We start from the raw sequence: 27,881 nt of genomic DNA, 5'->3' as shown, positions 1-27,881 counted from the left end.
TAAACAAATTTTTATCTAAGTTAGATAATTGCATAATTCTTTAAAACCAATCTAGTTTAGCAAGAATGATAATGAAAACCCTTAAAATCATATTATTTTGTAAAGATACTTCAATGATTTAGAAATTAGAACTAAAAGTCACCGAAGGGCAGTCAGTTATTCCTTCACTGAATCGAGACACTTCAACCAAACAATACTCCAGAATAACTCTTATTCTTATAGTGTTTAATTACCATTATTTTAATCAAGAAAATATTAACTTATTTAATGATTCTTATGAGTGTAACCCTCCATTTTAGACCCCAGAGTTCCACCCTAATAAGTTAACCAAAGGGAAAAACCATGTTGGTGCAAAAACTAAGGTAACCCTATTAATTACTGGAGTTTTTCCCTAATATTGACTCCATATAAACACCTTCTGAAGGGAGGATGCGCCCAAGGTACCACAAGGTCGAGTATGGAATCTGAAATTGCATATTAATGAAGGAGACCATAGGAATGTTGAAATATGTCTCTCTCCCACTCACTATTAATACTCTCTCCATTCACCTTGGTATTGATCCATACAAACACCTTCCGAAGGAAATATGCACCCAATGCACCAAGGTTGAGTATGAATCTCACGGTGTGAACTTTTAACAGAGAATATGAGAGTAAATGTATATCAAATATACTTTTTCTCTCACCGAGTATTTTACAAATTAAGGTTCATTACTTAGTTAAACTTAGTTTAAGTCGCTTTTCTAAGTGAGGTTTAAGTTTGCCCCCATTTATATTGGATAGTTTAACAGAATGTCTTAATTCACCAAACACTTTAATGAATTAATGCATTATTGTATGCTTATAAAATGTTGATTAATTCACTTTCCAGATCAGTTTTTAGGTAGGAGTGTTTCGTTTCCATCAACTTGAATACCCCAATCCTTAGTCAAAACATTACTTAGACAAAAGGCCCCTTATAGTCAATATTTTATAAATTTAATCTTTTATTGACTTATTTTAGTCCTATTAAAACAAGTAAAAAATTTTCCTATTTCTATCTTATTAGAAACATTTTAGCATAAGATTTTAATTTCCAATTTTTAAACAATTTAAAACATTAATTAAAACTCTATGTTTGCATCCAACTCTTTATTGTAAATTTTTAATTTCTATGTCGTATAACTATTATATCAAAGAAATTAAAATCTATAACATGCATCTTTTTATTTTCATTAATTAACATAATACAACTATTAGGTAAGATTAATGAAAAACAAAACGATATAGTATACCATTTTTAATCATACTTTAAACTATATAATATAACAAATCATGCAATTTCATCAAATAATATAACTATTATATTAAACTAATGTAATATTAAAATATGCTATCATATTACATAACAATTATATACTAATATGATGCATGAACATGTTTAATCCTATGGTAGGATTTTAAACTATATGGCATACGATATGCAACATATAAACAATATAATAAGAACATACATCTCATGCACATTGATAAACTATATTATTAAAGCAATAATAGACCAATATTGACACCCTAAAAGAAATAATTAAATTAATATAACAAAATTATATTAATTTAACTATTTTTCAAATATAAATAAATAAATAAATAAACTTCCACGAACATCTACACGAACGGAGAAAACGTTGGAGCGATGCAATGCTCGTGCTGTTCCCGAGCATTGCAACACTAGTCTCCATCTGTCGTAGCATAGCACTACACTTTACATAGTGTTGCAATGCTCTAGCTTAAGCCTGGCAATGTTGTCCCTTACGCTCCAGCACAAAATGCAAGTTTTTGCTTTGATCCTTTGTCCATTTTGCTCCTAATTTTATCTCCATTTTCAACAACTCTTGTCAAAACCATGACTCGAACTTACAGACTTGATTACTGAATATAAATGCCCAAAACACTGGACCCTTACATTAATCATATCAATGAAATTAATTAATTCTAAAACTAAGTGCCAATCTTATAAACATCCATTATACAAATCAATCTCATACATCAAAATACATTATTAAAAAATAAAAATAAAAAAAACCCTTCTCCCTCCTATTCTTCTCTTTTTCTTCAATTTTGATCTACAACATTTTTCTTGTCATTCTCTCTCTCGCCTCTATATTCTTCTCCTCTTTGTCACCTTTATCTTCTCCTTCTCTATCTTTTCTTCTCTGTCCTCTCTCATCCCACTATGGTTTTAGCACCACAACTCAAAATAATGTTGATAATGTTTGAATAAAAACATAATGTAATCTAAATTGATGATCGTTGAGGATCTAAACGATCATTGCTAGGTTAAATGATTGAATAAATTGTCTTCCAGCATATAGATCTCAAAAAGGTACACAAAGTTTAAAGTTTGCTCAATTTATAAACATGGTTAGGTTTATAAACATGATTGGAAAAAAAAAGTAAGAAAAAATATATGAAAATGAAATAGTCGCTTAAGTTTCATTTGGTAACCATTTTGTTTTTTGTTTTTGTTTTTGAAAATTAAGTTCATGGACACTAGTTACACCTCCAAATTCTTTCCTTTATTATCTACTTTTTATCAATGTTTAACAAACCAAAATGAAATTTTAAAAATTAAAAAAAAAAAAAAAAAAAAAAAAAAAAAAAAAAAAAAACTTCAATCATTGTATTTAAGAAAGATGCGAATCTTTAAAAGAAATATAGATGAAATAGGATTAATTTTTAAAAACAAAAACAGAAAACTAAAGTCATGTTTGGTAACCATTTTGTTTTTTGTTTTTTGTTTTTGTTAATTAAACCTATAGATACAACTTTCACTTCCAAATTTATTTTTTTGTTATTTACTTTTTACTAATAGTTTAAAAAATCAAGCCAAATTTTGAGAATTAAAAAAAAATCGTTTTTAAAAAGTTGTTTTTGTTTTTAGAATTTAGTTAAAAATTCAACCATTGAAGTTAAAAAGATGCACATCATTGTATAAGAAAATGATAAAATAGACTTAATTTAAAAAATAAAAATAAAAAATCAAAGGATTATTAAATGATTATTAAATGATTATTAAATGAGATCTAAATTGTTATCAAATAATGCCTCAACTAAAACAAACTTATATAAAGAGATATATGACCAATCCCGCGATTGACTTAATTGCTTGCTTTCTCTGTCAAATAAACCACACGATTTTATTTTATTTCTAATTAGTGATTCAAATGACCTGTTTAATTATTGTTGGATTTACTTCTTTATTTATTTGTTTTTGTTTGGGTTGAGCTTGATTTTAATTAATTGCGGAATTTAAATCTTTCTTAATCATTCAACTTTGAGGCTGGGACAAATTTGGAAGTGTAATTTGAAAGTTTAACGATAAAAAAATGTTTAGAAGACGATTGAAACTCAACTATGGTATATTTTGAAAAATCTAATATATTTTAAACATTATCAGGCAAAATACATAAAAGTGTCATACATAATCACTAATTTTATAGAACAAATATTTACACATTAATTCATCAATCAACTTACTATTCTTCCATCTGCCAAAAAAAAAAAGACCCTAAAAAACTAAGCAAATTTTGAGTGTCAATCTGTTTCATGATCGGGTGCAGGGGAATACCAAGCAGGGAATGCACCTTTGCTCCTAAGCAATCTCGTAAATGGCGAATCTGGCATTCTCCCTTCTTCTTCTTCTTCTATTTCCTCTGCAGATTTTGGCAATCCATCTGGTATTGGGCATTCCCTTCCTCTTCCTTCCACACCCTTCCATGGCTTCCTTGTCTCCTTTTCCTTTCCTTTCCTCTTCTGTATGGCTGTGATCCCGTGTAAGCATCCGATCAACGATTTTACGCCTCCTGCTTGAAGAATCAGCTTCTCCACTTCTTGTTTTGGCGATTCTTTCTGATTTCAACACACACAAACAAACGGTTCATTACTCATTGAGTTTAATTTAATTGAATCTCATCTGTTTTGATTAAAATTAGGTCGATTTAGGGGAAAAGGAAATTTTGAGTGTGAAAGAACGGAAAAACTCGAAGTGAAATCGATCAAGAATCCGTAGAAGCTCACTTCAAGATCTTTTGAATTCGAAATACGCTTTCCAACAGCAAATTAGGCCAGATTTGGGGGGGGAAGGAAATCAAATGTGAAAGACCGGAAAAATCGAAGTAAAATCAATTTTAAAAATCCGTTAAAATCACTGTAAGATCTTCGAGTTCAAAATACGCTTTCCAACAGCAAATCAGGTCAGATTTGGGAGGGAAAAGGAAATCAAACGTGAAAGAACGGAAAAACTGGAAGTAAAATCGATGAAGAATCCGTAGAAACTCACTTCGAGATCTTTGAGTTCGAAATACGCTTTCCAACAGCTATAAGAATCGTCTCCTTCCAACGTCGAGCAATAATCTAAAAGAAATCGCAAAAGATCAGTATAAACACAACATAAAACAGAACAACTTCCTCTGAAGAAATCAATAGACAAACCTGCAAGCTCGTTCTCAGATTTCTCGATCAGAGGCGGTTCTTTGATGGCGCGATCAAGCTTGGTGCGGCTAAACGGCTCGAGCTTCGGAATATAAGCATGGTTTTTGGAAGAACAACGAACAACGGTAGAAGAAAATCTCGGAGAGGAAGATAATCCGATCCGGCGAAGATGAAGATCTGTGTTATCGAGAAGTAAGGGAGATGAAACGGAACGGAGAACGGAGGATTCCATTGTTGAAATCAAACGGAAATCGTAGCTTTTTTGGTGTAGAAATTTTGAGAGAAATTGCGAGGAAGAAAGGTGAGAAGGAAAACTGGATAAGGATGGGATTTTGTTTATTTGTTTATTAATTATTGGATTTGATTTGGGTTTTTTATAATATATAAATATCTAAGGGGTTGTGACGTCAGATAGGTGTGATGATGTGTTTTGGAGCGTCAGATTGGGATGATGTGGGTGACGTGGACAGGTTTGGAAGGGTTTATTGGACCTTTTGACCTTTTTGGATAAAAAGCGTAAGCGGTGGGCCTAAATCTGCTGCGGACATGGTATATGATAACGAAAAACGCGGCGGAGGCCGGCTTTTGAAGACCGGCAACTGTGGGCGAGATTTATTTAAGGATAAAATATCTTTCCTAAATATGGATCTAATTTTTATTTGGTATCTCTTTTTCTTTTGTTGTAAATATCATAAAATATGATGATATACAATTATATCCACACACTTTTAAATTTAAAAGTTGAACCTCAATTTTATCTAAATGTTAAATTAGACCCTTCAATTTTGATAATTATATAAATTATAATATTCGTAAAAGTTTGAGGGTTCAATTTTTACACTTATTATAAGTTTGAGAATCAATTTTAACGTTTTTAGAAGTTTATGGGCGCAATTGTTATTATTGAAAGTAAGGGTATAATTGTAATTACCATCCTATTTAAAGGTTGATTTGTACAATTTGTCTTTGGTATCTAAGGCCTCGTTTGGTAAATTAAATCAATTTCCTCTTCATTTCTTACCGCGATTTGCATCTTTTTTTGCTAAAATAGTTGAATTTTTAGCCAAAGTTAAAAATAATAATAATAATAATAATAATAATAAACTAAAGGACCTATAAGCTTAATTTTAAAAAATTAAATGGTTGTCAAAGAAGATCTAAGTTTTTTTATTATTATTTATTTATAGAAAAGTGACATCTAAGTTTTAAGAAGTTATACTTTTACAACGTTTCAAAATGTATTGACGGAGCCACATAGGGGCCAAAAAGGGCACGTGCTCCCCTCAATTTATCCATCTTTTGTAATTTTAATATAAATTATAAAGTAATATATATTAGTATATGTGAAACTGTTCAAGTTGAGTAACAAAAATAGTGCTAGCTTGTTGACATTTAGTGTTGTTTGGTTGGTAGCAAATAGGAGTTTGACTCTTACTATATGCAACATTTTATTTTGGACGTTTTTATGAGTTTTTACCCAAAATTTTCATCTCTAGTGGGCTTTTAAAGCCCAACTCATGTAAATAGAATATAGTAATGTATCTTTTTTTAATAAACAATGTGACATTTAGAATATTATAATGTGTCGTTTTTTAATAAATAATCAAACAATTGTTTTTTTTTTTTTATCAGCAACAAGACTGGACAATTTACTTTTTTTTTTTCCTTTTCAAATTCACTCTTCAATCTAAAAAACATTCGATTAAAAATATATCGTTCATTTTTTACACATAATTTTTATATTCGCATTTTACTTTGTATATTTTTGTTTGTTTCCATGTTATTTTTACATTCACGTTTACTCGTGTAGATTTTTTTAATTAATTTAAGAGTTCAAGCAAGAGGATTATTTGCTATCAATCATTTAGATATACAAACTTAACAAGTAAATTTTAAAATCTTCTTAGATTTTAAGTTTTTAGTCTTTAAATCTATATAATATAATGTAATATTCTTATTATTAATACTTTTGTAAAGTTAATTCAAAATTAACACAGAGAGGTATTATTAAAAAAAAATAATAGAGATTATAGAGGTATCATCTTCAAAGACAAAAATGTTTTGGATCTGATCGACTATCTAGACATCCTGATCTAAGAACCAAAATTTATGCTTATAATTACAATATTTGAGATTAAATTAATATAGCATATTTACTAGAAGGTCCTTGTCAATCTCGAAATCATATTTTTTCATTTAAGAATTTTGGTACAAAGTCAAGACGGTTTAATATAGTTTGGTTAAGTGGTTATTCTAACTAGTTAGAATATAACATTTTAAAGGATGTTGCATGGTAAGTGAAGAGTCCGATCGATTTCAAATCATGAAAACTCATAGAAGGCAATTATAACCTAATAAATTAGTTAATATATGAAGTTATGAATATATTTTTTTTTACATTCATTTATAGATTTTTTTTTTTTTGTTAAACTTGTACATACACTCTGCCAATCTTCGCCAAGTTTGAGTTTTGTTCAATGAGATCCCTATGATTTAAGATTTATACATTTGACTTTGGTTTTCACAAAATACTCATTTTTAGTATCAATTATTTAATAATTATTTTAAATTAATTAATGGATAATTAACATGTAAAGATTGAATGAATATTTAGTAAAAATAAAAGTTAAAATTATAAGTTTAGAAATATGGGATAAAAATGAAATAAAACTTAAACTCCAAAGTAAAATTATAATATTTTAAATTAGGAATTAAATTGAAATCAAATTTAAAATTTAAATATTAAGAATATAACATTTTAAAACCTAAATTTAAGAGGAAAATGAAAATCGATGCATGTATATATATTTTCTCGAAATTTCAATTTGGCCAATGATCTTTTTTTTATTACCTTTTTTATTTCGTTTATCTATAGCTCAATTTGTGTATATAAACAAGACGATGCATGTATATATATATTGGCTTGTTGGCCCAACCAAATTCTCCAGTTTGGATATTTGGTAGATTTTTGTGCCTACGAGATATCTCGTGACTTGTGAGAAAATATTTTCATTTTATCATTTTCCCATTTTTTGGGGGGAAAAACCCCATTTAAAGAGATGGATGAGATGATTTTGTTGGATTGATGTGCAAGAAAGTGTGATTTTACCTCCAAAATTCATAGTCATCCAATAAATTATTGCATCAAATCAACCTATTTAATTAAGAAAGTGCAACATTTTTATAACCCTACCACCTCCGAACAATGATTAATTTTAGTGACAACCACTCCATGACTAATATCTACATTTACTTTAGATGGTTAATTATGCATGAAGACCACCTCTAATGATTAACTTCAAAGGCAACCACCTATAGTAGCCAACTTTGACGATCACTTCAGACGACCAACTCTATCGTTCATCTCCAATGACTAACTCTAACGATCAATTCGACCGATCATATACTTAAAAGAAGAAAAAAAAACTCAACTAGCAAAAGTATTTTTACAATTTGAAATTATTGGTTTATCTTGTTTAATAGTCGTCTTTTATAGTAAATTGACATTGAAGGATTGTTTGAGGATATTTGGGTTATTCTTATAGACCTATTTGTCACATATATTTAGAAGGTCAACTACTTCTTAACAGTACCACTACAGTCTAAGAAGATGTATTGTTTGCATCTACTCGATAGGATTGATTATGTTAATGAACAATATTTTTTCTATATGCATGAAATTAGCCTTTTTTGGCCATGTGTGTGTATGTATACATGTATATATAGTTTACGAACATGTAAATTGAGTATTGATGATAATTTTTTTTTTTTTTTTTTTTTTTTGCGCTTGTTCGACTCTTAGGTTTTACAACCGTTAAAGTATGTCGTAAGATTGTTGATTATATATATAAAAAAAAATAGTTTTTGTTTATCTACATCAAGTGCAATAGTTACACGAAAAAATTTTCAATTTTTATTTTTATTTATTGAGTTCACATCTCAAATGAGTGTTAAAATTTTGGGAAAACATGTGTAATTAAATGGTAAAAAAAAAAACTCATAAAAAATGCATACTTTTGGAAGTTACAAAAAACCGCATCAGGAACCAATAACTCAACTTTATACCTTTAAAACAAATAATTATCAATAACACGCACAATTATTACCTCCAAACAATCATTAACAACTTAGACTATGTTTACCAAACTATAATGAAATTTTATGTAATCGTAACGAAATTCTATCGATGGATAAATTATAATGAGCTTGAATCGCAAATGTAATTAGATTGATTTTGATCGCATTTACTTAAAATTATGAATCTTGTCAGATTTACTGTTGTCGTTACCTAGACCTCTGAGGGTTAAGCGGTATAACAGTAACAATAACGGTAATAGTAAAGATGTCAAAATTGATAATTTTTCAACTATAACAGTAATAATAATAGTAGTCCCAGCATAAATATAATGGAAATGATAACGATAAGATGTAATTGTCAAATCCAATCAGATTGAGTATTATTTATTTATCAATCAGATTACATCATTTCATTACAAATTTGAATGTGAGGTCCACTTATCAATACAAATGTTTAACACAAGTAAATAACAGAATAAATAAACAAATGAGTTTTTTTTAATATATATATTTCCAATGATCTATTACCTTTTCAATAGGGTAAACATGACCTCTTAACTCAACTTATCTCTCCCAATAATAAATTTGTTGCTTAAAAAAAAAAGGAGCAAGAACTTCGCGCCCATTTTTGAAGAAAAAAGCACTTCCCTTTCGCGCCACTCCCACGACTCTCCGCTCGCCATTTCTTGTGAACGCCCCGATTTTCCTGAGCGACACTCCAAACTCTCAAGTGCAATCGGCAGCGGGCAAAGGAGCGGCAATGGTTTCTCGGAGAAAGAGGGGCCGAGGAGGAGGAGACGCCGTCATTGGAAATGGAACCGTCGCCGTGCCTCCTGCTCCAGGTTACGAGCAGCTCAGGGACCAAAGGGTTAGGGAAAATCAAGAGAGGATGCAGAAACTTGGCATTATCGAACTTTCTCTCAAGCTTAAGTCCACCGCCACCGCCTCTCCAAGACAATTTCCCAAAAATTGTTCTCGGAAGGAACCGCCGAACGGATCCCCTGCCGACGAACCCCAGAGGCGCTCTTCGAGGTATTGTTTCTTCTTTCCCCACTTGTTCATATTTTCTGTTTGTTTGTGAGGGGAAAATGGTAGTGAAAGAGTTTTGAACGTTTCGAAAGTTTTGTTGTTTTGATGCTCTCTGCATTGAGTGAGTGAAACAATGAATGTAATCTCTGTTAAAGTATTTCATATATATTACATTAAATTTATCTACTTAGAAGGTATTTGGTCCAAGGAGTTAGAAGGGTGGAGTTGTTAACTCGATTCCTTGTGTAGCTCAAAGAGTTTCACTAAAAGAACATCAATTTAATGCTTTATGAACTCCTTAAGCTCCACGACTAAGTATTCACATACTTCGCAACTCTATTCCTTACCTCAAAAGCCCACTCAAGCTTTTAAATTTAGTAAGTTTAGTGGTTAATTATCATGGGCTTGAGAGGTCTTGTTTTTGAACTAAGAGTACTATGTCAATATGTCACTTTTCGCTCAAATAATATCGATATCCACTTCTTTAGTCTTTGTGCAAAATTTCAAGCCCACACGTAAAGAGATTACTAAAATATTAATCTTAGGTTAAGCTTATTGTTACCTATAAGCTTAGGTTGTAAGTTTTTGGGTGAGGGGTAACTTAGAAATGATTTCAAATATTAGTTTAGAAATGAAATTCTTTGTTACTTTCTCATTTCTCTGGGTTCTCGAGATTGGACACCAATCACTTGCATTTTCATGTCTCACGTTTTCAGATTATGGATGGTGGAGTTTCCTTTACAAATTGTTCTTCGTTGACCCTTGGTTAGATAGGAAAGAAATATGGCTAGACAAGGATTTCTTCAGAATATGTTTTTAAGGTATAGTAGAGCGTGAAGAGGGTTCAAATGTTGCCATGAATTTGCTGAATTGACTTAGTTCTGAACTTGTTTAGACTTATGTTTCAGAAAATGGTCCTTTCTTGACATGTCTGAACACGTTCACAAGATTTTGAGGTGCTTTCAGATTTACTCTAATTTTCTTCGCAAAATATATGGATCAAGTAACAAAAACACAGAAATCAAGCCAATCAACTTAGTCTTTGATTGTCAAGACTTTCTCTTGAGAAAAAGGAAAATGATTGGCAATCAATTTAACATTTGGCCAACAGGCAAGTTAGTGGCAGTTGTGGGATTGATATCGCTTATGATGTCCAGGTTGAAGACATTGACTCCAGTTAGCTATGCAGAGATCCGTCCAAAAACTAAGAAGGAAAATTCTAGAAGTATTGAGATTCGCATAAAAGAAGGCTCGCAACCAGAAATTTACACAGAAGAAGATGCCAAGCTGTTAGGAGATTGTGAATCAAATTGGATTCTTGGTGTGGATGGATATGGTCAAGATGGGAAGCGTGTGTATGATCCTGTCAATGGAGAGTCGTGTCATCAATGCAGGTAATACTAGTTTCTAATTTCCTTTTATTTCTTAAGGTTATATTGTCTTGTAGATGATGGTCATTCAAATCCTAAACCTTAAACCCTCAAAAGTTATAATATGTATCACATACGATGTTAATAGTATCAAGTATGCAATGTTTAATTACTGAATTTATATTTTAGTTTTATAATTTTCATTGACAAAGAAAAAATGAAAGAATACAAAATAGTACCTATAGAATAATTACGAAAGATCTTCAAAAACGAAGCTCAAATGTGAAATATGAAATTATCTAGTTTTAGCTCTTTTTTTGTGTCAATTTTTGACCCATTGATAGCAGTGAGTGAAATTTGGCTCACACTAGTAAATAGATGCTCAAGCTCCTAACCTCCTACTTTTCAGTGTGGTTTATTTGTATCGATCGATTTATATTTCATTCATAAATAAGTGTCCGCTAATATTTTTTTTGTCTACTAAAAATAAATCAAACTAGAAAGTAAATATAACCTCCTATCTAATAGAGGGCTTTGGGGTAAATCATATTTCCTCATTCTGTTTAACTATCTCAAGTGTGCTCACTTGTGGATTTTGATTTCCATGTATCTTAAATCTCTCCAAGTTATTCTTATTTGACCACCAATATAGGAAGTGTTTTTTAGGCAAACTTGTTAAGAACCTCTGGTTCTATCTGACTCAATGGAGTCTTACATCCCATTTGCTTAGAGCATTTTTTTTTTAAAATAAAGAAACATTTCATTGATAAATGAATTCAAGGGAGAACCCCAAAACAAAACACTTATAGGTGATTACAAAAGAAAACCCAACCCTTATAGGTGATTACACTTATAGGTGCTTAATTTTGCATAATGAAAAAGTAGTAAATAGAATTCAATCCAAAAATCGGTCAAAAGTGGAAAAAGAGTCGCGAAAAAAGCGCCCATTCCTCACGCCCCATGAGATCCAAAAGAAAGCATGCACCAATGCCAACTAAATCGTCTTCTTAGTACTATCAAAATGATGACCCATCAATAATGTAGCAAGAAGATAAAAAATAGTGATGAGGAAACGACATAGATAAAGAAAATAGTTCATAGGCACAATGTAAAGACTTGCTTGTGCTCTTTTGTCTCTTATATTTTCTATTATATCATAGACTTTACCATCTTCACCTAGTTTTCAATCAGTGTCTTTGACAATTACCTGTTGCGATGATCTACCTCATGACTGGCAGGCAGAAAACCCTTGGTCACCGTTCACATTGCAGCAAATGTAGATTAGGCCAAGGGCAATTATGTGGAGATTGCTTGTACACACGGTAAATCTATAATCTGCTGATTTTTAGAGGACTATGAAATTTTCAATCTCTTTTCTTGATGATCTTGATTTTTTTTTAAATTAAAGGAAATCTGTTATTCTGATTAGTATAGGAACATATTTGATCATTCCTATGGTTTTATTGAGAATATGCATTGGATTTCTTGCACTTTTCTGCAATTTATATGAACAGTTAACTGTATGCAATTTCCATTTTATATAGGTATGGAGAGAATGTGATGGAAGTGAATTTGAATCCCAATTGGATCTGCCCAGTATGTAGAGGTATTTGTAACTGCAGTCAGTGTCGACAATCAAAAGGATGGATGCCGACTGGTGCTATATATAGAAAGGTTAGGTTCTGTACATTTACATGTATATACAAATGCTTTCCTTTTAGATTCCAGCATGTCTCTTGATTCAGAAATGATGTAAGCTTTTGTAAGGAAATATCTATAGAACTTCGTTTTTTCCTTGTATATACAACGCGTGGCAGAGAATAGTCGAATTCTAGGATGGTAGATTAATAGCCTATTTGGAATGATTTTCTAAATACTCTGTTTTTTAGGCCCGCAATTTGGGTTTCAAGTCTGTGGCTCATTATCTCATTCAAACCCGCTGTAGTCAGACGAACCAGAAAGGCTCAAGTTCAGAACATGTAGGTGCTGGAGATAGTTCACAAGCTTTGCCAAACACAGGATTGGAGAACGACCAAGAGGAGCATGACAATTCCCAGTCCTCTGTCGATAGCCTCGACTTTGAATGTATAATGGAATAAGCTCAATTTTCAGAAAGTCAGTATCTTTACAAGAATGGCATAGAAGAGGGGAGAAGAATGATAAGTCTAAGTTGGATTCTAACATATTGGAACAGAAATTTGTTTTTTGATTGACATCACAGAGGATCTATATCTCTATCAGGACATGATCTTGATGAAAATTCACCCTATGATCAAGATCATGTAATTTTGTGAGGTGACTAAATAGAAAAGGAAAAAAGAGATCCCTTCAGATCTGCTTTGGTATAGAAAACTTTACCATCTATGATGGTCACTACTCTCATTTCTGCAGAATACAGTGTAGCCATAGAATTCAATGATATTATGCTGCATTATGTATATATGTGTGTGTATGCTGAATCTTCAATATTATACAATATCTTACAAAATGTTTGGACCGATGACAAAACTATAATCTTTCCTATAAATAAGCCATCTTGACATGTGCAGATCATAGCTCTGAACTATGATATGAAGAATATCGTTTCCTTGCCTATAGAGCTGAAGATGTAAAAGATTTTTACCCGAATGGATTGGTGACGGTATCACGAACATCGGAGAAAAGTTTGTAGAGGGAGAAACGCCTGAGATTGTCGACTTCATACCAGGAGTTGAGGACTTCCAGGTTCTTGTCTGTCCCCGAAAATGCAAGTTGTATGCTTAAATTGCAGTCAACAGAACCACCATTGTACTTACATTTGGAGCTTTGAACTGCACAATCTTGGTTGTCCAGGCAAACTGAAAAATCCCCGCTGCATTTATCACATCCAAATTTCTTCCACAACAGGTTTTGAAGAGTGCCCTTTTGAAATTCAAAAACCTGGAACAAGCAAACACTTTTGTTATTATTATTATTACAATCTTGATCTTCCTTTTCCTTTTCCTTTTCTTTGCACATGCTTTATAGGCTTACCAAAGTGAAACTAGTTATGGTATGAGAATTATCAGTAATCATTACTGGGAGAGATCTTGCTGCATACTTCTTCCCAGCAAATGCTACCATATACCCACCATTCATAGCCTGCAAACCAATATTTGGGAGGAAAATTAGAGTTCATAATCTAATAATTAAGGTTCCGTTTGATAATCATTTGATTTTTTACTTTTGTTCTTTAAAGTTAAGCTTATTTTATTTACATTTCTTACGATAATTTGCATATTTCTTAAGTACAATGGTTAAATTCTTAGCTAAATTTTAAAAATAAAAACAAATTTTTGAAAGTTATTTTTTTAGTTCTCAAAATATGGCTGTCTTTTAAATTATTGGTGAAAAAGTATATAACAAATGAAGAAATTTGGAGGTGAAAGTAGTGTTCATAAACTTAATTTTAAAAAACAAGAGCAAAAAAACAAAATAGTTAACAAATAGAGTCTAAATATGACTATTTTTGTTTTGAACAAATATAAATAATTGATTTAAAATTGAAATGGATGCAATTGCCTTAATCTTGCTTCCGAAAATATCATATAACTTCATGTAGTAAAATCATCTACCAAAATCTTCCATTATTCATTATTTCAACATTAAAAAAGGTAGTGACCCACCCATGGGTTGACCAATGAAAAAAAATTGTTTAAAGTGTATGATTTGGGGAAGTTTTTCCCTAATTTGTGCTAGAGTTACAAATGCTTCCAACTGCTAACTAGACATATTTGAAAGGGTAACATTTTTAGCAAGTTAATTAGTGTAGGTTGGAATCTTGTTTCAAATTGGTAGAACTCTAGTTGAATAAGTTGTCATCCATTCTATTTATCTTGGATTGACATATTAGTGCACTACATTAAAGGGAGATTGATAATTTTAACAGGACATGTATGGAATGACCGTATTATATTTTACTCTTCTTTATAGAACACTATCATTAAATAATTTATTAATTTATTATTTATTTAATTCATGGACCCCATATATAATTTTTAAATTTTATTTTATGACAAGAAAGAAGTTAGTACTAAAAATTTTATATACTACTTTGGGACTAAAAATTTTCTTGATTCTAGCCCATTGATTATAACTAGAAACACCATCAACTTATATAAAATTATTTTTGGAGAAAATATCTATTTATTACCTCTAAATTTTAGAAGTTGTATCAATTTAAACCATGAATTAATAATTGAATAAATTTAAACCTTGTATTTTTGTAACTATCTCAATTTACACTCTTACATTTTGTTTGAAAAAACTTTATGTGAAACTTATAATTATATCAATTAAATCCTTAAATTTTTCTAAATGAATCAATTTAAGTTCTTAGTCCGAGTTTCTTTTGAGAATCGTCTATGCATTTACTCCAATAGTCTATTTTGTAAAACCGATATCTGAGAGAGTTTACACACATCTGAGAATTAATGCATTAAGGATTTTCAAAGATAATTGTAATGAATAGCTTAAATTGACTAACTTAGGTAAATTTAGGAGTTTATTTCCCTCAAATTATAAGTTTCACACAATACTGGTTGAACAAAATCTGAAAGAAAGTATAAATTGTCACCGTTACAAAAGTTTGGGTTTAAACTTTTTTTAAGATTTAAATTAATACAATTATTATTACTTCAAAATATTGATATAACCTCCAAAATTTAGAGGTATGGATTGATATTCTTTTTTTAATTTTTATTACTGGATATGGAAAGTATATTTTTGAATTACACAACCAATCATTACCAGAAAGCAATCACATCGTCACAACCTTAGTTAATAATTTTATAACTAACATTTTGAAGTGGAAGTTCTTTTATAATGTTAACGTTTGAAGTTTATTTACTATAACAATTACAGAGTGGGAGATTGAACCTCAGAGTTCTAAAGACGAAGATCATGTCAATATTGCTAAGCCAGTTAAATTTTCATTTCTAGGATCGACAACGAGGTCGAGGCGAGGCAGGGAATCCCCATTCCTGTCCCCGCAGGGGTATTTCCCCATCCCCGCCCCCGTCCCCACCAACTGAAGGCGGGGACAGGGACGGGGATTCCCAACAGGGAAACGGGTTCCCACATGGACCTATCCCATTTTTTTAATATATATATATATATTAAAAAATAAAAAAATTAACCGAGGATGGAATCGGGAACGGGGACGCCCGCCCGTCCCCGCCTCGTTCCCGATCGGGGACCTGGTTTGACCCCCATCCCCTAGTCAAACCTGGGATTCCCTGCCCCGTCCCCGCCTCATTCCCGACTGGGGACTCGGTTTGACCCACATCCCCTAGTCAAACCTGGGATTCCCTGCCCCGATCCCGCGGAGACCCGACCCCGCGAGGATCTTTGCCAACCCTATTCATTCCACCCTTATCAGAGCTAAAAATGTAAAGAGAAGAAAATAAGTGCGATATCTATACATTTTTTTCTTTAAATTTCACATTCCCCTATAATTCTCTACAATAATAATTAAGAAAGAAAATCACTCATCTATTATCTGTTTATGCGTTGAATAATCTTATGCATCACACCATTCCGCTAATTAGGGTTGGCAACAGAGTCGGGACGAGGCGGGGGAGTCCCATCCTCGTCCCCACGGGGGATATTTCCCCCCATCCCCACCCCGTCCCCACCAATTGAAGGCAGGGACGAGGACGGTGATTCCCCGCCGGGGAAACGAGTCCCTGTGGGGACCCATCTCCCCCTTATATATATATATATATATATATATATATATATATATATATATATATATATATTAAAAAAATAAAAAAATTAATCGGAGACGGGGACGGGGCGGGGGTGCCCTCTCTGTCCCCGCCTGGGGACTCGGTTAGAATCCCTGGTTTGATTCCATCCCCGGTCAAGATCGGAGTGGGGACCCGACACCGCGAGGATTTTTGCCAACCCTACTGCTAATAAACTTGGTGTACGGACACCCTATTTATTTTGTAGTTTTTTTTAAAAAAATATATTTTTTCAATCTTTAGATTTTGAGTCTAATTATCATTTGGTCCATAAATTTCACCTGTTACACACTTAGTATGAAGTTTTTAGTTTCGTTTCAATCTAGTAAGTTTCAAATGTTGTAATATTATTATTGAGATTTGAATTTTGTTTTAAATTTGGTAGGTTTCAAGATTTACACTTTTAATCCCGACTTTTTATTAAAATTCACTTCCAGTCATTAACCTTAATGTCTATTAATCAATTTAAAATAATTATGAAGTGAATTTAAAATTTAAAATTTTAATAGTGATGGAAAGTAGTGAAACTTAATTAATCATAATTCATTTAAATTAATTAATAGACATTATCGTTTAACACTAAAAGACAAAAAGTAAGTATTTAGTTTTATGAAAAGTGTAAATCTTGAAATAGACCAAATTGAAACAAAAGTTATATCTCAATGGTAAAATTGTAATATTATAAAATCATTAAATTAAATTGAAATCAAATTAAAAAATTGGAATAAATGTGTAATATTTTTAAATTTAAGGACCAAATGAAAACTATATCTAAGGACAATTTTTTTTTTCTATTTAGTAATTGTTTTTTCCTCTTTTAGGATGTTATTGGCAAAATTATTTTATATTAAACATTAACATATTATATTTAATTGATATTAATTATAAATTGACTACATTTTTACCATTTATTTATAAAAATCATGGATGATGTATTAAAAATTCTATAATAGAGGTTGAGTTTAGCTCAGTGGTATTAATATACATTCCCTTCTTAGAGGTTAGAAGTTCAATCTCCTACCTTGTAATTAATTATACTAAAAAATTTTATATTTGATAAGTTTTTAAATTTCTAGATAATAATATCTCGGTTATAAAAATTCCATATTATATGAATTTTTAAGTTTCTAGATAATAATCTCCGTTTTATAAGTGAAATCACCAAAACAATGATATTAAATGTTAGCCTAAAATTGAAACAAACATAACATACCCTAATTTCATAATTGTTTTTTTTTCTCTCTCTCATGGGATGTTCTTGGCAAAAAAACAGGGGAAGAAAAACGATATCAATTTTCATGAATGAAAATAGCACGGGATGAACAACATGAAAAGATGAATCAGATACATACCGGATTGAATGTGGAGCTATTAATGGTGAGGAAAGAGAGTTGATCGACCTCAGGTCTAAAAACAGCGAGTTGAGCGTTTTTAGAAGCCAAAGCAAGACGAGAATCACAAGGCGATAATTGAATCTGATCTTGAAAGAATGATTCCTTGGAGGAAAACGCTACACCGAAAGTAAATCCATCTGATCTCTGAATCTTCGAATCCAAACAAGGACTGTAAATATCGTTCGTATTGATCCCTTCCACAGCCAAAAGCAGCAGCAGCATCACAATTAAAGCCACAATCATCATCCTCATCGCATCCATTCTACCTTCGATTAACCTCTTCAAACATCAAAACCTGAGAATCAAGGAGATTTTCCGGAAAATCAGAGGAGGGAAAACCCTAGGAATGTGAAGGGAAGGGGAAATTGAAAAGGAAATTAAGTTAATTACGTACCTGGAGGATTTGGGGAAGAAGCTGGCAATACAATTATGAGATTGTATTTCGGATTTTTTGTTGTTTCAGAAATCATTTGAAGCAGAAAAAGGGGAAGAAGAAATGTAGAGAGAGAGAAGAAGAAGCAGAGGCTCTTCGTGAACGCGGGAAACGGTTATATCGGTGGTCCAGTTGGATCTCAAGAAACAGTTCAAATTTAAACACGTTGGTTCATTCCATTTTTAAATTGCGCAATTAATCGTTAAATAAATATAATATAATATGAAATATATAAAATAAATAAATAACAAATAATAAATTTCTCCACTTTCTCCAATCTTTTTTGGATGATCACCAATATGTGTCTTTTAAAACTCACCAAACGTCACTATAGGTAATTTGGCAAGTAAAAGGTAGATTACATGGATACTAATAGGGTGTAATCTTGAGACACATAGATAACATATGAGATGATAAAGATAAATGACACATAACCAATGTGCACTAATAATGAGTATCTACATTGCACCTAATTTAATATATTTATAGTATTCCCCGTTAGATGTCCATTATATATGAAATATGCTTAGTAAAAAACCTTATTAGGAAAAAAACCCACTGGAAAAAAAATCCCAATGAAGGTAAAAAAGTACATATTTCATTTAACCTGATACTCTTAAAATGTATATTTACTCCTTCATGGAAACGTCATCTGAGATCTCTGAGTTGCCACATTCCAATGTTGTGCACTAGTTTCTCAAAGGTTGCAGTAGGTAATGCCTTTGTAAATAAGTCTGCCATATGATCTTTTGAATAAATTTGTTGTACAGTGATGTCGCTATTTTTTTTCAAGATCATGAGTGTAGAAAAGTTTGGTGAAATATGTTTTGTTTTATCTCCTTTAATATATCCCCATTTGATTTGGGATATGCATGTTGTATTATCTTCGTATAATATCATTGGAAGATTTTTACTAGAAGACAAATCATATGTTCCACGAATGTGCTAAGTTATTGATCTTAGCCATACACATTTTTGACTCGCCTTGTAAATTATAAGAATTTCAGCATGATTTGAGGAAGTGTCTTTTATGGTCTGTTTCACAGATCGCCATGATATAGCAGTTTCTCTACATATGAACAAATAACCTATTTGAGATCTAGCTTTGTGCGGATCAGATAAATATCCAAAATATGCATATCCAACTAGATCAAATTTTGATTTATTTGAATAAAAAAAACTCGTGTCGATCGTTCCTTTGAGATAACATAGTATATGCTTAATTCCGTTTCAATGAATTTTTGTTGGAGAAGAACTATATCTTGCTCATAAATTTACTGAAAGTGCAATATTTGGTATTGTATTATTAGCAAGATACATACGTGCATCAATTGCACTAAGATATGGTACTTTAGGACTAATAATTTCTTCATTATAATCTCGAGGTCGAAATATATCTTTCTTCGCATCTAGTGAACGAACTTCCATTGAAATGTTCAATGGGTGTGCTTTGTCTATATAAAATATTTTCAAAATTTTTCCCGTATAAGTTGTCTGATGAACAAATATCCATATGCTAAGTGCTCAATATGCAAGCCAAGACAAAATTTTATTTTTCCGAGATCTTTCATCTCAAATTCTTTCTTAGGATATTCTATTGCCTTTGAGAGCTCTTCAAGAGTCCCAATTATTTGAAGTCATCAACATATACAATTATAATAAAAAATCTTGATTGTGATTTATTTATAAAAACACATGGACATATTGGATTGTTTTGATATCAATCTTTCAAAAAATATCCACTCACGTAATTATACCACATTCGTTCTGATTATTTCAATCCATATAGCAATCTCTGTAATTATCAAAGGATCCATATAAAAGTGCCTTCATACACAGTTAGACCAATTAAACATCTTAGTGTAATTGCATCTACCATTGGAGAATATATTTCCCTAATCAATACCAGGTCTTTGTGAAAAACTTTGTCTAATTAGTCTTGCTTTTATATCTTGTAACCTCATTATTTCATTTGTTTTCCTCGCAAATACTCATTTGTATCCCACAGGTTTGATAACACATGTTTTGAAAGTGAGTTTAATTCTGCCTTGATTGTTTCTTTCCACTAAAGCCAATCTTTTCTATGTCGACATTATTTAACAGATTTTGGTTCAGAATTCTCATTTTCAAATATAATACCAAGAGCAACATTATACGCAAAATTGTTGTCAATAACTTCATGAGTTCAGTTCCTTATTTTTCCTGTCATGATATAGTTTATTGAAATCTCAATATTATCTTTATGTATTCCATCTTCCTCATTAGTCATGTCATAAATTTATTCATGGTATTAAGTCTTCTTGACTATTAATTATTTTTTTTTCGAGGATTTTTATCTTTGGTACCCACGGGTCTACCATGCTTCTGTTCCAACTGACTTGTTCCAACTGACTTGACTCAATAGTGACAACTTGGTGTGTTGGGATATCAATTTTCTATAACATTTGCAGCTATATGTGACTTAGTTACTTTCTTGGCATCTATAAATGCATATGGTAATTAATTTGCTATATTTTACAAATGAATTATCTTATGAACTTCAAGTTCACGTTGATATGTATGGGGATCTAAAAGAGACAATAGCGATGCATTTCATGTAATTGTTTTTCAACTTCTTAATTTCTCTCTAATGTTGAAAATTTTGTCTCATTAAAATGTTGTAAATAAGGAACCCAATAAATAAAAACTTAATATAGAAAAATAGTCAAACCTCTCCCAATTGTTTTCCGCAGTATACTAATTGAAACATACCACGAATAGGTATTCTGACCAAATTAATGTATAACAACAACATATGTGAACATAATTATTGTGTATTTATAATCTAGAACTGAAACTCTATATAAGTACTTGCAAAAAAAAAAAAAAAAAAAGGTTAATGGACGGTACTTAGTTCAAAATAGTAAATAATAAACACAAATTCTCAGTCAAACATAACAAATCCTCAACAAGTTCTATGATTATGTAGAAAAAAATATAAAAATTAAATAAGAAAACAAAAATTTTAGATAAACTAATATTTAAAAATAAGATAACATTAAAAAGAAGAAGAAGAAAAAGATGAAAGGATAAATGAAAAATTGGAGTAGAGTGAAGTTTCGAAAGAAAGATTTTGATACTATTTAAAAAAAAGGAAAAAGAAAAGAAAGAAGCAAATAACTTATTATACCTCGTAAAAATGGTACGATGTTATACAACCCAATTTTCCTTTTCCTGGTTTATTAAAATGGTAGGACACCTTGTAAAGGGAAAAGAAAGAAGCAAATAATAAAAGTGTAACAAAAGAAAGAAGCAAATAATAATTTTTTAAAAAATCATTATTCGTTAGTTAGTTAATTACATTGTAATTTTAATATGTGGTTGAAGAAAAATTGGTAAACAACAAAAGAAAGAAGTAAATAATGACTACTTATTGGAGAGTTCACAATTTTGTGAAATAAGAGACTGAAATTATTGAGAATACAAAAATAATTATCGATCAATTATTTCTCTTCCTCTTCATCTTTTGATTTCGAATTCACCATCTCTATTTTGTTTCATCAAGCCTCCATCGCACTTTTTCCTGTCCATAAGCTCATCTAGAAAGTTATTGCTTCATCTAAATGTCTCATAGTATGAGTTCAAAGCGTGATATGATATCTATACGTTGAAGAATCACAACAGCAACTCCAATCCTAATTTGCAGAAATCGATTAAGAAAAGCAAATACTTCTCACTATCAAGATTTTCTTTGGTGTTTATAAAAGAATTGGCGAAGAATAATTTGGAGCATGAAAATGTATCATGACATCAGCTCCTCTACAAAAGAAGTTTTCAGGAAGTATTTAGGCAATAACTCGGGAAAGAAAGCGAATTAGGAGTGTTGTGTTGTGTTTTAAGTACTTTGAGATATCAAAGAAGAAGAAGCAAAATAAATGTATAAAATAAAAGGTAAAATGAAACAATAAGGATGATATAAGTTTTGAAATAAATACAAAAAAGAAAAAAAAAAGAGGAAAAAGAGGAAAAGAATGAAAGAATCAAAACAATAAGAATAATATGAGATTTGAAAAAAAAAATATAAAGATGAAAGAGAAAAGAAATGGAAAATAGTGAGATTTGAAAACAAATATTTGATATTATCTCAAAGTTTCAAACAAATAAGGGAGATTTTATAGGCTACAATATAGGAAGATCAAAATTTAATTATGACATAATACAAAATATTATTGAGGACATTTTAGGATTAATTAAAAAATACATCACATGTAATGGAGATATTTTGCCATAATTCAAAAGAATCCTATCATTTGCTATTTTTTCAAATAATGGTGTAATTTCGATTATTTCCCTGAATATTCCTTTAAATTACAAGTTTTTCTTAGTTCAACAATTTCAAGGAGATTCAACCATCAACCTTGCATATCTTAGGTTTGTATACTCAAAATTTATTTGCAAATATTAGTTTCCAACTTCCTTTTTTACATTTTCTTTTCATTTCAAATTCAAAAACAACTATTAGCGCTAATTAAGATTCCAAATATTGATGTCAATAAAAATAATGGTTTTGTTCTTTGAAAGTATCGATGTAATTTTTTAGAATATTTATGAAAATTATTATAATTAGTTAATGAAATTTTAACGGTGGTTTAGTAAGACTATAATTGACCATTTTTAATAATCAATTATATAAAGTGAGAAAACATTTAGGTATATTACAAATATTTGTGTAAATATCGATGTCTGAGTAAAAATTTAGTAAAGAAATGGAAGATAATTACATCCACTTCCCGAGCTCCTCTTGGATATGTCACTCAAACTTGACTCTTTCCACATCTTAGAGTCAAACCGTTATAATGTTTCTTTCGAGTGCAGAAATAAACCTGATACTTTCTACGATTGAGGATCAAACCGTTACAACTACTATTTTTAGGGATAAAGAGCAACCCTTACAATAAATTTGGAAATGAAGAACAAGATGCGAAAAACTCTCTCTAAGAGTAGATTTAAAATCACAATACAATATATATATCTCAAGTATAAGATGAAAAGAAGAAAATTAAAGCGGAGAGAATAACAATGAAAACTTTATGTTTTATGGAAGATTGAAAATAATGAAATCTGTCATTGAAATGTGTGGAAGATGAAAAGTTTAAAAAGAGAGAAGGAGATGAAAACCAAATTCAATTTGGGTCTTTGGATCTTAGAAAAGAAAAATGAATGGTGGAGATTTTTCTTCTTCATTTTTTTTTTAAAAATCAACTAGCCATTAGATACAGACATAAAATAATATTAAACTCATTTTCTTTTTAAAACCAATAAAAAAATCAAAAGCTCACCACGTGTCTAACTAGCGGTTAGACACAAACATAAAATAAAATAATATTATATATTTTTTAAAAAATAATGTTCTTTAATGATCCAACAAAAAACAAAAGTCTACCATGTGTCACTCTCCCAAGGCTCCAAATGACACTTTTTAATTAGCTCCACATCATCACCTCGGGTATTTTTTCCGTTAAGCTTGTTTTGACTATATCTTTTTCATTTTAGTTCCAATTTAAGTGATTCAAATTGTGTTCGATTCATTATTCCAAACTCTACATAGTAAACACTTCAAAATACTTAAATTATTAGTGAATTAAAGTAAATTTTTTTATCATCAAAATATCAATTAGTCAATTAATTAAAATTAATTAATTAAGGGCCAAAAAACCAACATTTATCTTTTTGATTGAGCCCTTTCAGACATCGATTCATTTTGGCACTATTGAAGCATGACAACTCTTGTGTACATTCCAACTCATTTGTTAATGCCGTGTTCGAATTTTGGTCTTACATTTAAACCTCTAGCTAAGTTTGTAGATGTTACTTGGGGTGTCTCTGCATCTATTATATCAGGCAAAAGGATTGTTTATGAAAATTCTGATTCTACGAGATATATTTTCCTTGTTTGAAAAATTTTGTCTGTAGTCTTTTTGCAGATATCTTGCCTTTATTGTGTGCGATTGTTTTGGAATCTAGGGTTTCTCATTTTCTTTTCCGCTGTGCATACTTAAAAGATTGATGATTGGTGTTTTAGGTTGGTCGTTTTATAAAAATTATGAGTGTCATTGTCTCATGAGAATGTTTTCACAAATGTTTCAATCTTTGAAGAAATGAAGGTCGTGTAGCTGTATTTTGGAGGTTTATGCTGAGTTATATTGTCTTATTCTTCAACATCTTGAGAAGGGATTCTCAAGCTTAGAGAGAGTCTAAGCTATTCAAGTAGAGTGGTCTCCATTTTAGTGGGAAAGATAAAGTCCTAGTGAGAGGGAATCTCACGGTTTAAGGGGGTTTATGTCACTTCAAGAGGGAGTCTCAAGCCTAGGGAGAGCCTAAGTAATCCTTCACTAATATCCATACTTAGAGGAAGCCTAGGTCTCAAAGAGAGGGAGTCTCACTTCTAGGGGAGCCTAGTTGTTCTATTGAGTGGTTGAGCTCTATGGTGTCACCGTAATCGTGTGTGCATTCCAGAGATAGGTATAACGTTGTAATTGCTTAATATTTATATTAGTGAAGTTATCTTTCCTGGGCACACTGCCCCTAAATGTAGGTGTATTTCACTGAACTGGATTACTAAATTTTGGTGTCTTTTTTCTTATTTGATTGTTTCTTTCTATCTTAATGTTCTTACCCTCTGTGAACAAGAATAAAAAAAACTAGTGACCCAAACAAAACAACATTAGTTTAATTCAATTTCTTGGTCTAAGTAATTTGCGTTAAATATAATGATTAAAATGTCACAAGATTTGAGAATCAATAAATTAGTCAAAAATGAGTAATCAACAAGTTACCATTTATACAAACAATACCTTACCAGTTATAGACGACCTTGAATGCTAAAAGCTTACAACAGTGCAACATCGTATAATAACTTCAGATATCCTCTAAAACTCTAGATGCCGAAGCCTAGTTGCAATGAATTGAAGAGAACTGCTTAAATAGGAATCATTTCAAAGGTTTGTTACATTTAACTACAAAATATAAATCAAAGTGGATTCACTTTAGATGCTAATGCTCAATTCAACACATAAAAATCTGGACATCCTCTGAGATTATAAATGTTGAATGCAAGGGATCAAAGAAGACTGCTTAAATAGGAAACAAATCAAAGGCAATTCACATATAAACATATAAAAAAAATTCAAAAAAACAAAACCTAATTTATTGAAGTTCATCTATTATTTAGTTATGTGAAGTAGATTGACTTTGGTTCTTTTTGTTGAAAATGGAATTTAGCAGGTAGTTGATTATTCATAATTACTTTTGGCTACTAATGTCAAGTGCTTCTATTAAATGAGGTTTTGTTTTTTATTTTTGAATTTTTTTATATGTTTATATGTGAAGTGCGTTTGATTTGTTTCCTATTTAAGCAGTCTTCTTCGATCCTTTGCATTCAACATTTATAATCTCAGAGGATGTCCAGATTTTTATGTGTCGAATTGAGTATTAGCATCTAAAGTGAACCCACTTTGATTTCTGTTTTGTAGTTTAAATGTAATAAACCTTTGAAATGATTCCTATTTAAGCAATTCTCTTCAATTCATTGCATCTAGGCTTCGACATCTAGAGTTTCAAAGGATATCTAAAGTTATTATACGGTGTTGCATTGTTGTAAGCTTTTAGCATTCAAGGTCGTCTATAACTGGTAAGGTATTGTTTGTATAAATGGTAACTTGTTGATTACTCATTCTTGACTAATTTGTTGATTCTCAAATCTTGTGACATTTTAATCATTATATTTAACGCAAATTGCTTAGGCCAAGAAATTGAATTAAACTATGTTGTTTTGTTTGGGTCACTAGTTTTTTTTATTCTTGTTCACTGAGGGTAATATTATTTGATATGTTTTACTTATTTGTTCAAATTGTCATTTGGTTCAATTTTGTAGGTGGGAGAATAGTCCCTATGTTCCAAGAATTGACATCGTTGAAGGCATCGTTAGGACACTCCTCATTTATCTTAACTTATATTTGGTCATTTTAACCACTTTGTAGTTCCTTTATTTTGAATTCTATTCTAGTGTGCAATTTAGCATGTACACTATACTTGTTCAACGTATAATATATATGTATAATTCATGGTCGATACGTAGGGATTTGTTGTCTAAAACATATGGAGTTGATTTGGATGAAAAATATATTTTTATCTTGGTTTTGGAGTTAAATTATCATCCAATTCCTTTTTTATGACTTATTGGGGTTTTGTGAAAGCAATTAGAATTTTATTTTGTTCATGTACAGGTAACAAAGAAATATTATTGATTTGCACGTGCATAAGCAAATTTTTTTTTTCAATAATAAAACCATGACAGACATTTAATAATGGACAATTATCAATAAAAGTAAGTGAAAACCGATATTAAAGAGACGTTCAATCGACACTGAAGATAGTATTCGATGTTGGTTGAAAACTGACATTGAAGATAATTGGATCGAAATCTTGGTCATCTATAATGTCGATTTTAAATCGACATTAAAGACACTTTTATAACACGATTTTCGATATCAATTTTCAACTGACATTATACCCCTATAATGTCAATTTTAAACCGACATTAAAATCCAGTTTTGTAGTAGTGTCAAAATGTATATCATTCAGTTAACTTTTAATTAATGAATAGTGTGAATCCAAATATGTAAACACACTAAAGGTACAAAGGACAAAAAAAAAAAAAAAAAATGATATCTAACCCATTCTTGTTAAATTATTAATTAAAAAATGCATGTTAAATAAAGTTAATTATTTAAAGGAATAAATTCATTTTCACCCTCTAAACTTTCAACTGCTCAAATGAGACTTTAAACAGTTTCAGCTTAGACAGATATTGCATTTTTATTCTAAGAGTGTAACATTTAGGGCAAAAATTTATTCACTCTTTTTTAAGTTCACGGTGGAAACTAATTTTAAAATCATCAAAATCACTTTTATCATTTTTAAAAGTACTCAAAAATACATTTTTGATTACTAAAAGTTATTTTAATATTAAATATTACACTTTTAAATACAATTTTTATATCATTTAAATTTTGTTTTCAAATATAGTAAAATAAGCTAACTTATTTATAAATAAAATAAAATGATATGATATTTTGCTTTATTTGAAAATAATTTCAACAATTTTTCTATTTAAAATATTTATCCTTTAAAATATGTTTTATAATGATTTTGAAAATGACAAAATTGATTTTAATTATTTGAGAATAACTCCTATTCTAAATTTAAATAATTTTTTTTTTTAAAAAAATAGACTGCATTTCCGACTCGGCCCACCCCGTTTAGGGTGGGGTTGCATTTAATTTTTTTTTTAATTTTAAAT

The 27,881-nt window shown here is 30.6% G+C and overlaps 3 protein-coding genes across 5 annotated transcripts; 1 reads left to right on the top strand and 2 right to left on the bottom strand.

The window, feature by feature from the left end:
* Positions 1 to 3,401: 3,401 nt before the first annotated feature.
* MEE14 (maternal effect embryo arrest 14) lies at positions 3,402 to 5,104 on the bottom strand. Its single transcript, XM_039021984.2, has 3 exons — positions 4,471 to 5,104; positions 4,319 to 4,392; positions 3,402 to 3,888 (listed from the first exon to the last, which is right to left on the bottom strand). Exons 1-3 carry the CDS (start codon positions 4,700 to 4,702, stop codon positions 3,574 to 3,576), a joined length of 621 nt encoding a protein of 206 aa, XP_038877912.1. The 5' UTR covers positions 4,703 to 5,104; the 3' UTR covers positions 3,402 to 3,573.
* Positions 5,105 to 9,111: 4,007 nt separating this feature from the next.
* Positions 9,112 to 13,623, top strand: LOC120070121 (uncharacterized). Of its 3 annotated transcripts, none has more exons than XM_039021981.2 (5): positions 9,112 to 9,579; positions 10,734 to 10,970; positions 12,185 to 12,268; positions 12,491 to 12,620; positions 13,496 to 13,623. In XM_039021981.2, exons 1-5 carry the CDS (start codon positions 9,308 to 9,310, stop codon positions 13,556 to 13,558), a joined length of 786 nt encoding a protein of 261 aa, XP_038877909.1. In that variant the 5' UTR covers positions 9,112 to 9,307; the 3' UTR covers positions 13,559 to 13,623. The 3 variants fall into 3 exon arrangements, with proteins under 3 accessions (XP_038877909.1, XP_038877908.1, XP_038877907.1); XM_039021979.2 differs by lacking the exon at positions 13,496 to 13,623 and adding an exon at positions 12,836 to 13,454 and having other exon boundaries at positions 9,117 to 9,579; XM_039021980.2 differs by lacking the exons at positions 12,185 to 12,268; positions 13,496 to 13,623 and adding an exon at positions 12,836 to 13,454.
* On the bottom strand, positions 13,349 to 18,689 carry LOC120070122 (uncharacterized). The gene is made up of 4 exons (XM_039021983.2): positions 18,503 to 18,689; positions 18,067 to 18,403; positions 13,959 to 14,066; positions 13,349 to 13,865 (listed from the first exon to the last, which is right to left on the bottom strand). Exons 2-4 carry the CDS (start codon positions 18,367 to 18,369, stop codon positions 13,566 to 13,568), a joined length of 711 nt encoding a protein of 236 aa, XP_038877911.1. The 5' UTR covers positions 18,370 to 18,403; positions 18,503 to 18,689; the 3' UTR covers positions 13,349 to 13,565.
* Between the last annotated feature and the right edge of the window lie 9,192 nt (positions 18,690 to 27,881).

The sequence above is a fragment of the Benincasa hispida genome, chromosome 10 (assembly GCF_027475165.1).
Source record: "Benincasa hispida cultivar pf3 chromosome 10, pf3_genome.v1.1, whole genome shotgun sequence".
Lineage (NCBI taxonomy): Eukaryota > Viridiplantae > Streptophyta > Magnoliopsida > Cucurbitales > Cucurbitaceae > Benincasa > Benincasa hispida.
The sequence above is the reverse complement of the archived record's forward strand: the minus strand, read 5'-3'. Positions and strand labels throughout refer to the sequence as shown.

Coding starts and splice junctions, on each gene's coding strand:
- LOC120070121 (XM_039021979.2), top strand. CDS start 9,308: ATGGTTTCTCGGAGAAAGAGGGGCCGAGGAGGAGGAGACGCCGTCATT. Junction 10,971..12,184: donor GAGTCGTGTCATCAATGCAG/GTAATACTAGTT, acceptor CATGACTGGCAG/GCAGAAAACCCTTGGTCACC. Junction 12,269..12,490: donor GGAGATTGCTTGTACACACG/GTAAATCTATAA, acceptor CATTTTATATAG/GTATGGAGAGAATGTGATGG.
- MEE14 (XM_039021984.2), bottom strand. CDS start 4,702: ATGGAATCCTCCGTTCTCCGTTCCGTTTCATCTCCCTTACTTCTCGAT. Junction 4,393..4,470: donor ATCTGAGAACGAGCTTGCAG/GTTTGTCTATTG, acceptor GATTTCTTTTAG/ATTATTGCTCGACGTTGGAA. Junction 3,889..4,318: donor TCGAACTCAAAGATCTCGAA/GTGAGTTTCTAC, acceptor TGTTGAAATCAG/AAAGAATCGCCAAAACAAGA.
- LOC120070122 (XM_039021983.2), bottom strand. CDS start 18,369: ATGGATGCGATGAGGATGATGATTGTGGCTTTAATTGTGATGCTGCTG. Junction 14,067..18,066: donor ATAGCTCCACATTCAATCCG/GTATGTATCTGA, acceptor ATTGGTTTGCAG/GCTATGAATGGTGGGTATAT. Junction 13,866..13,958: donor CCATAACTAGTTTCACTTTG/GTAAGCCTATAA, acceptor TGCTTGTTCCAG/GTTTTTGAATTTCAAAAGGG.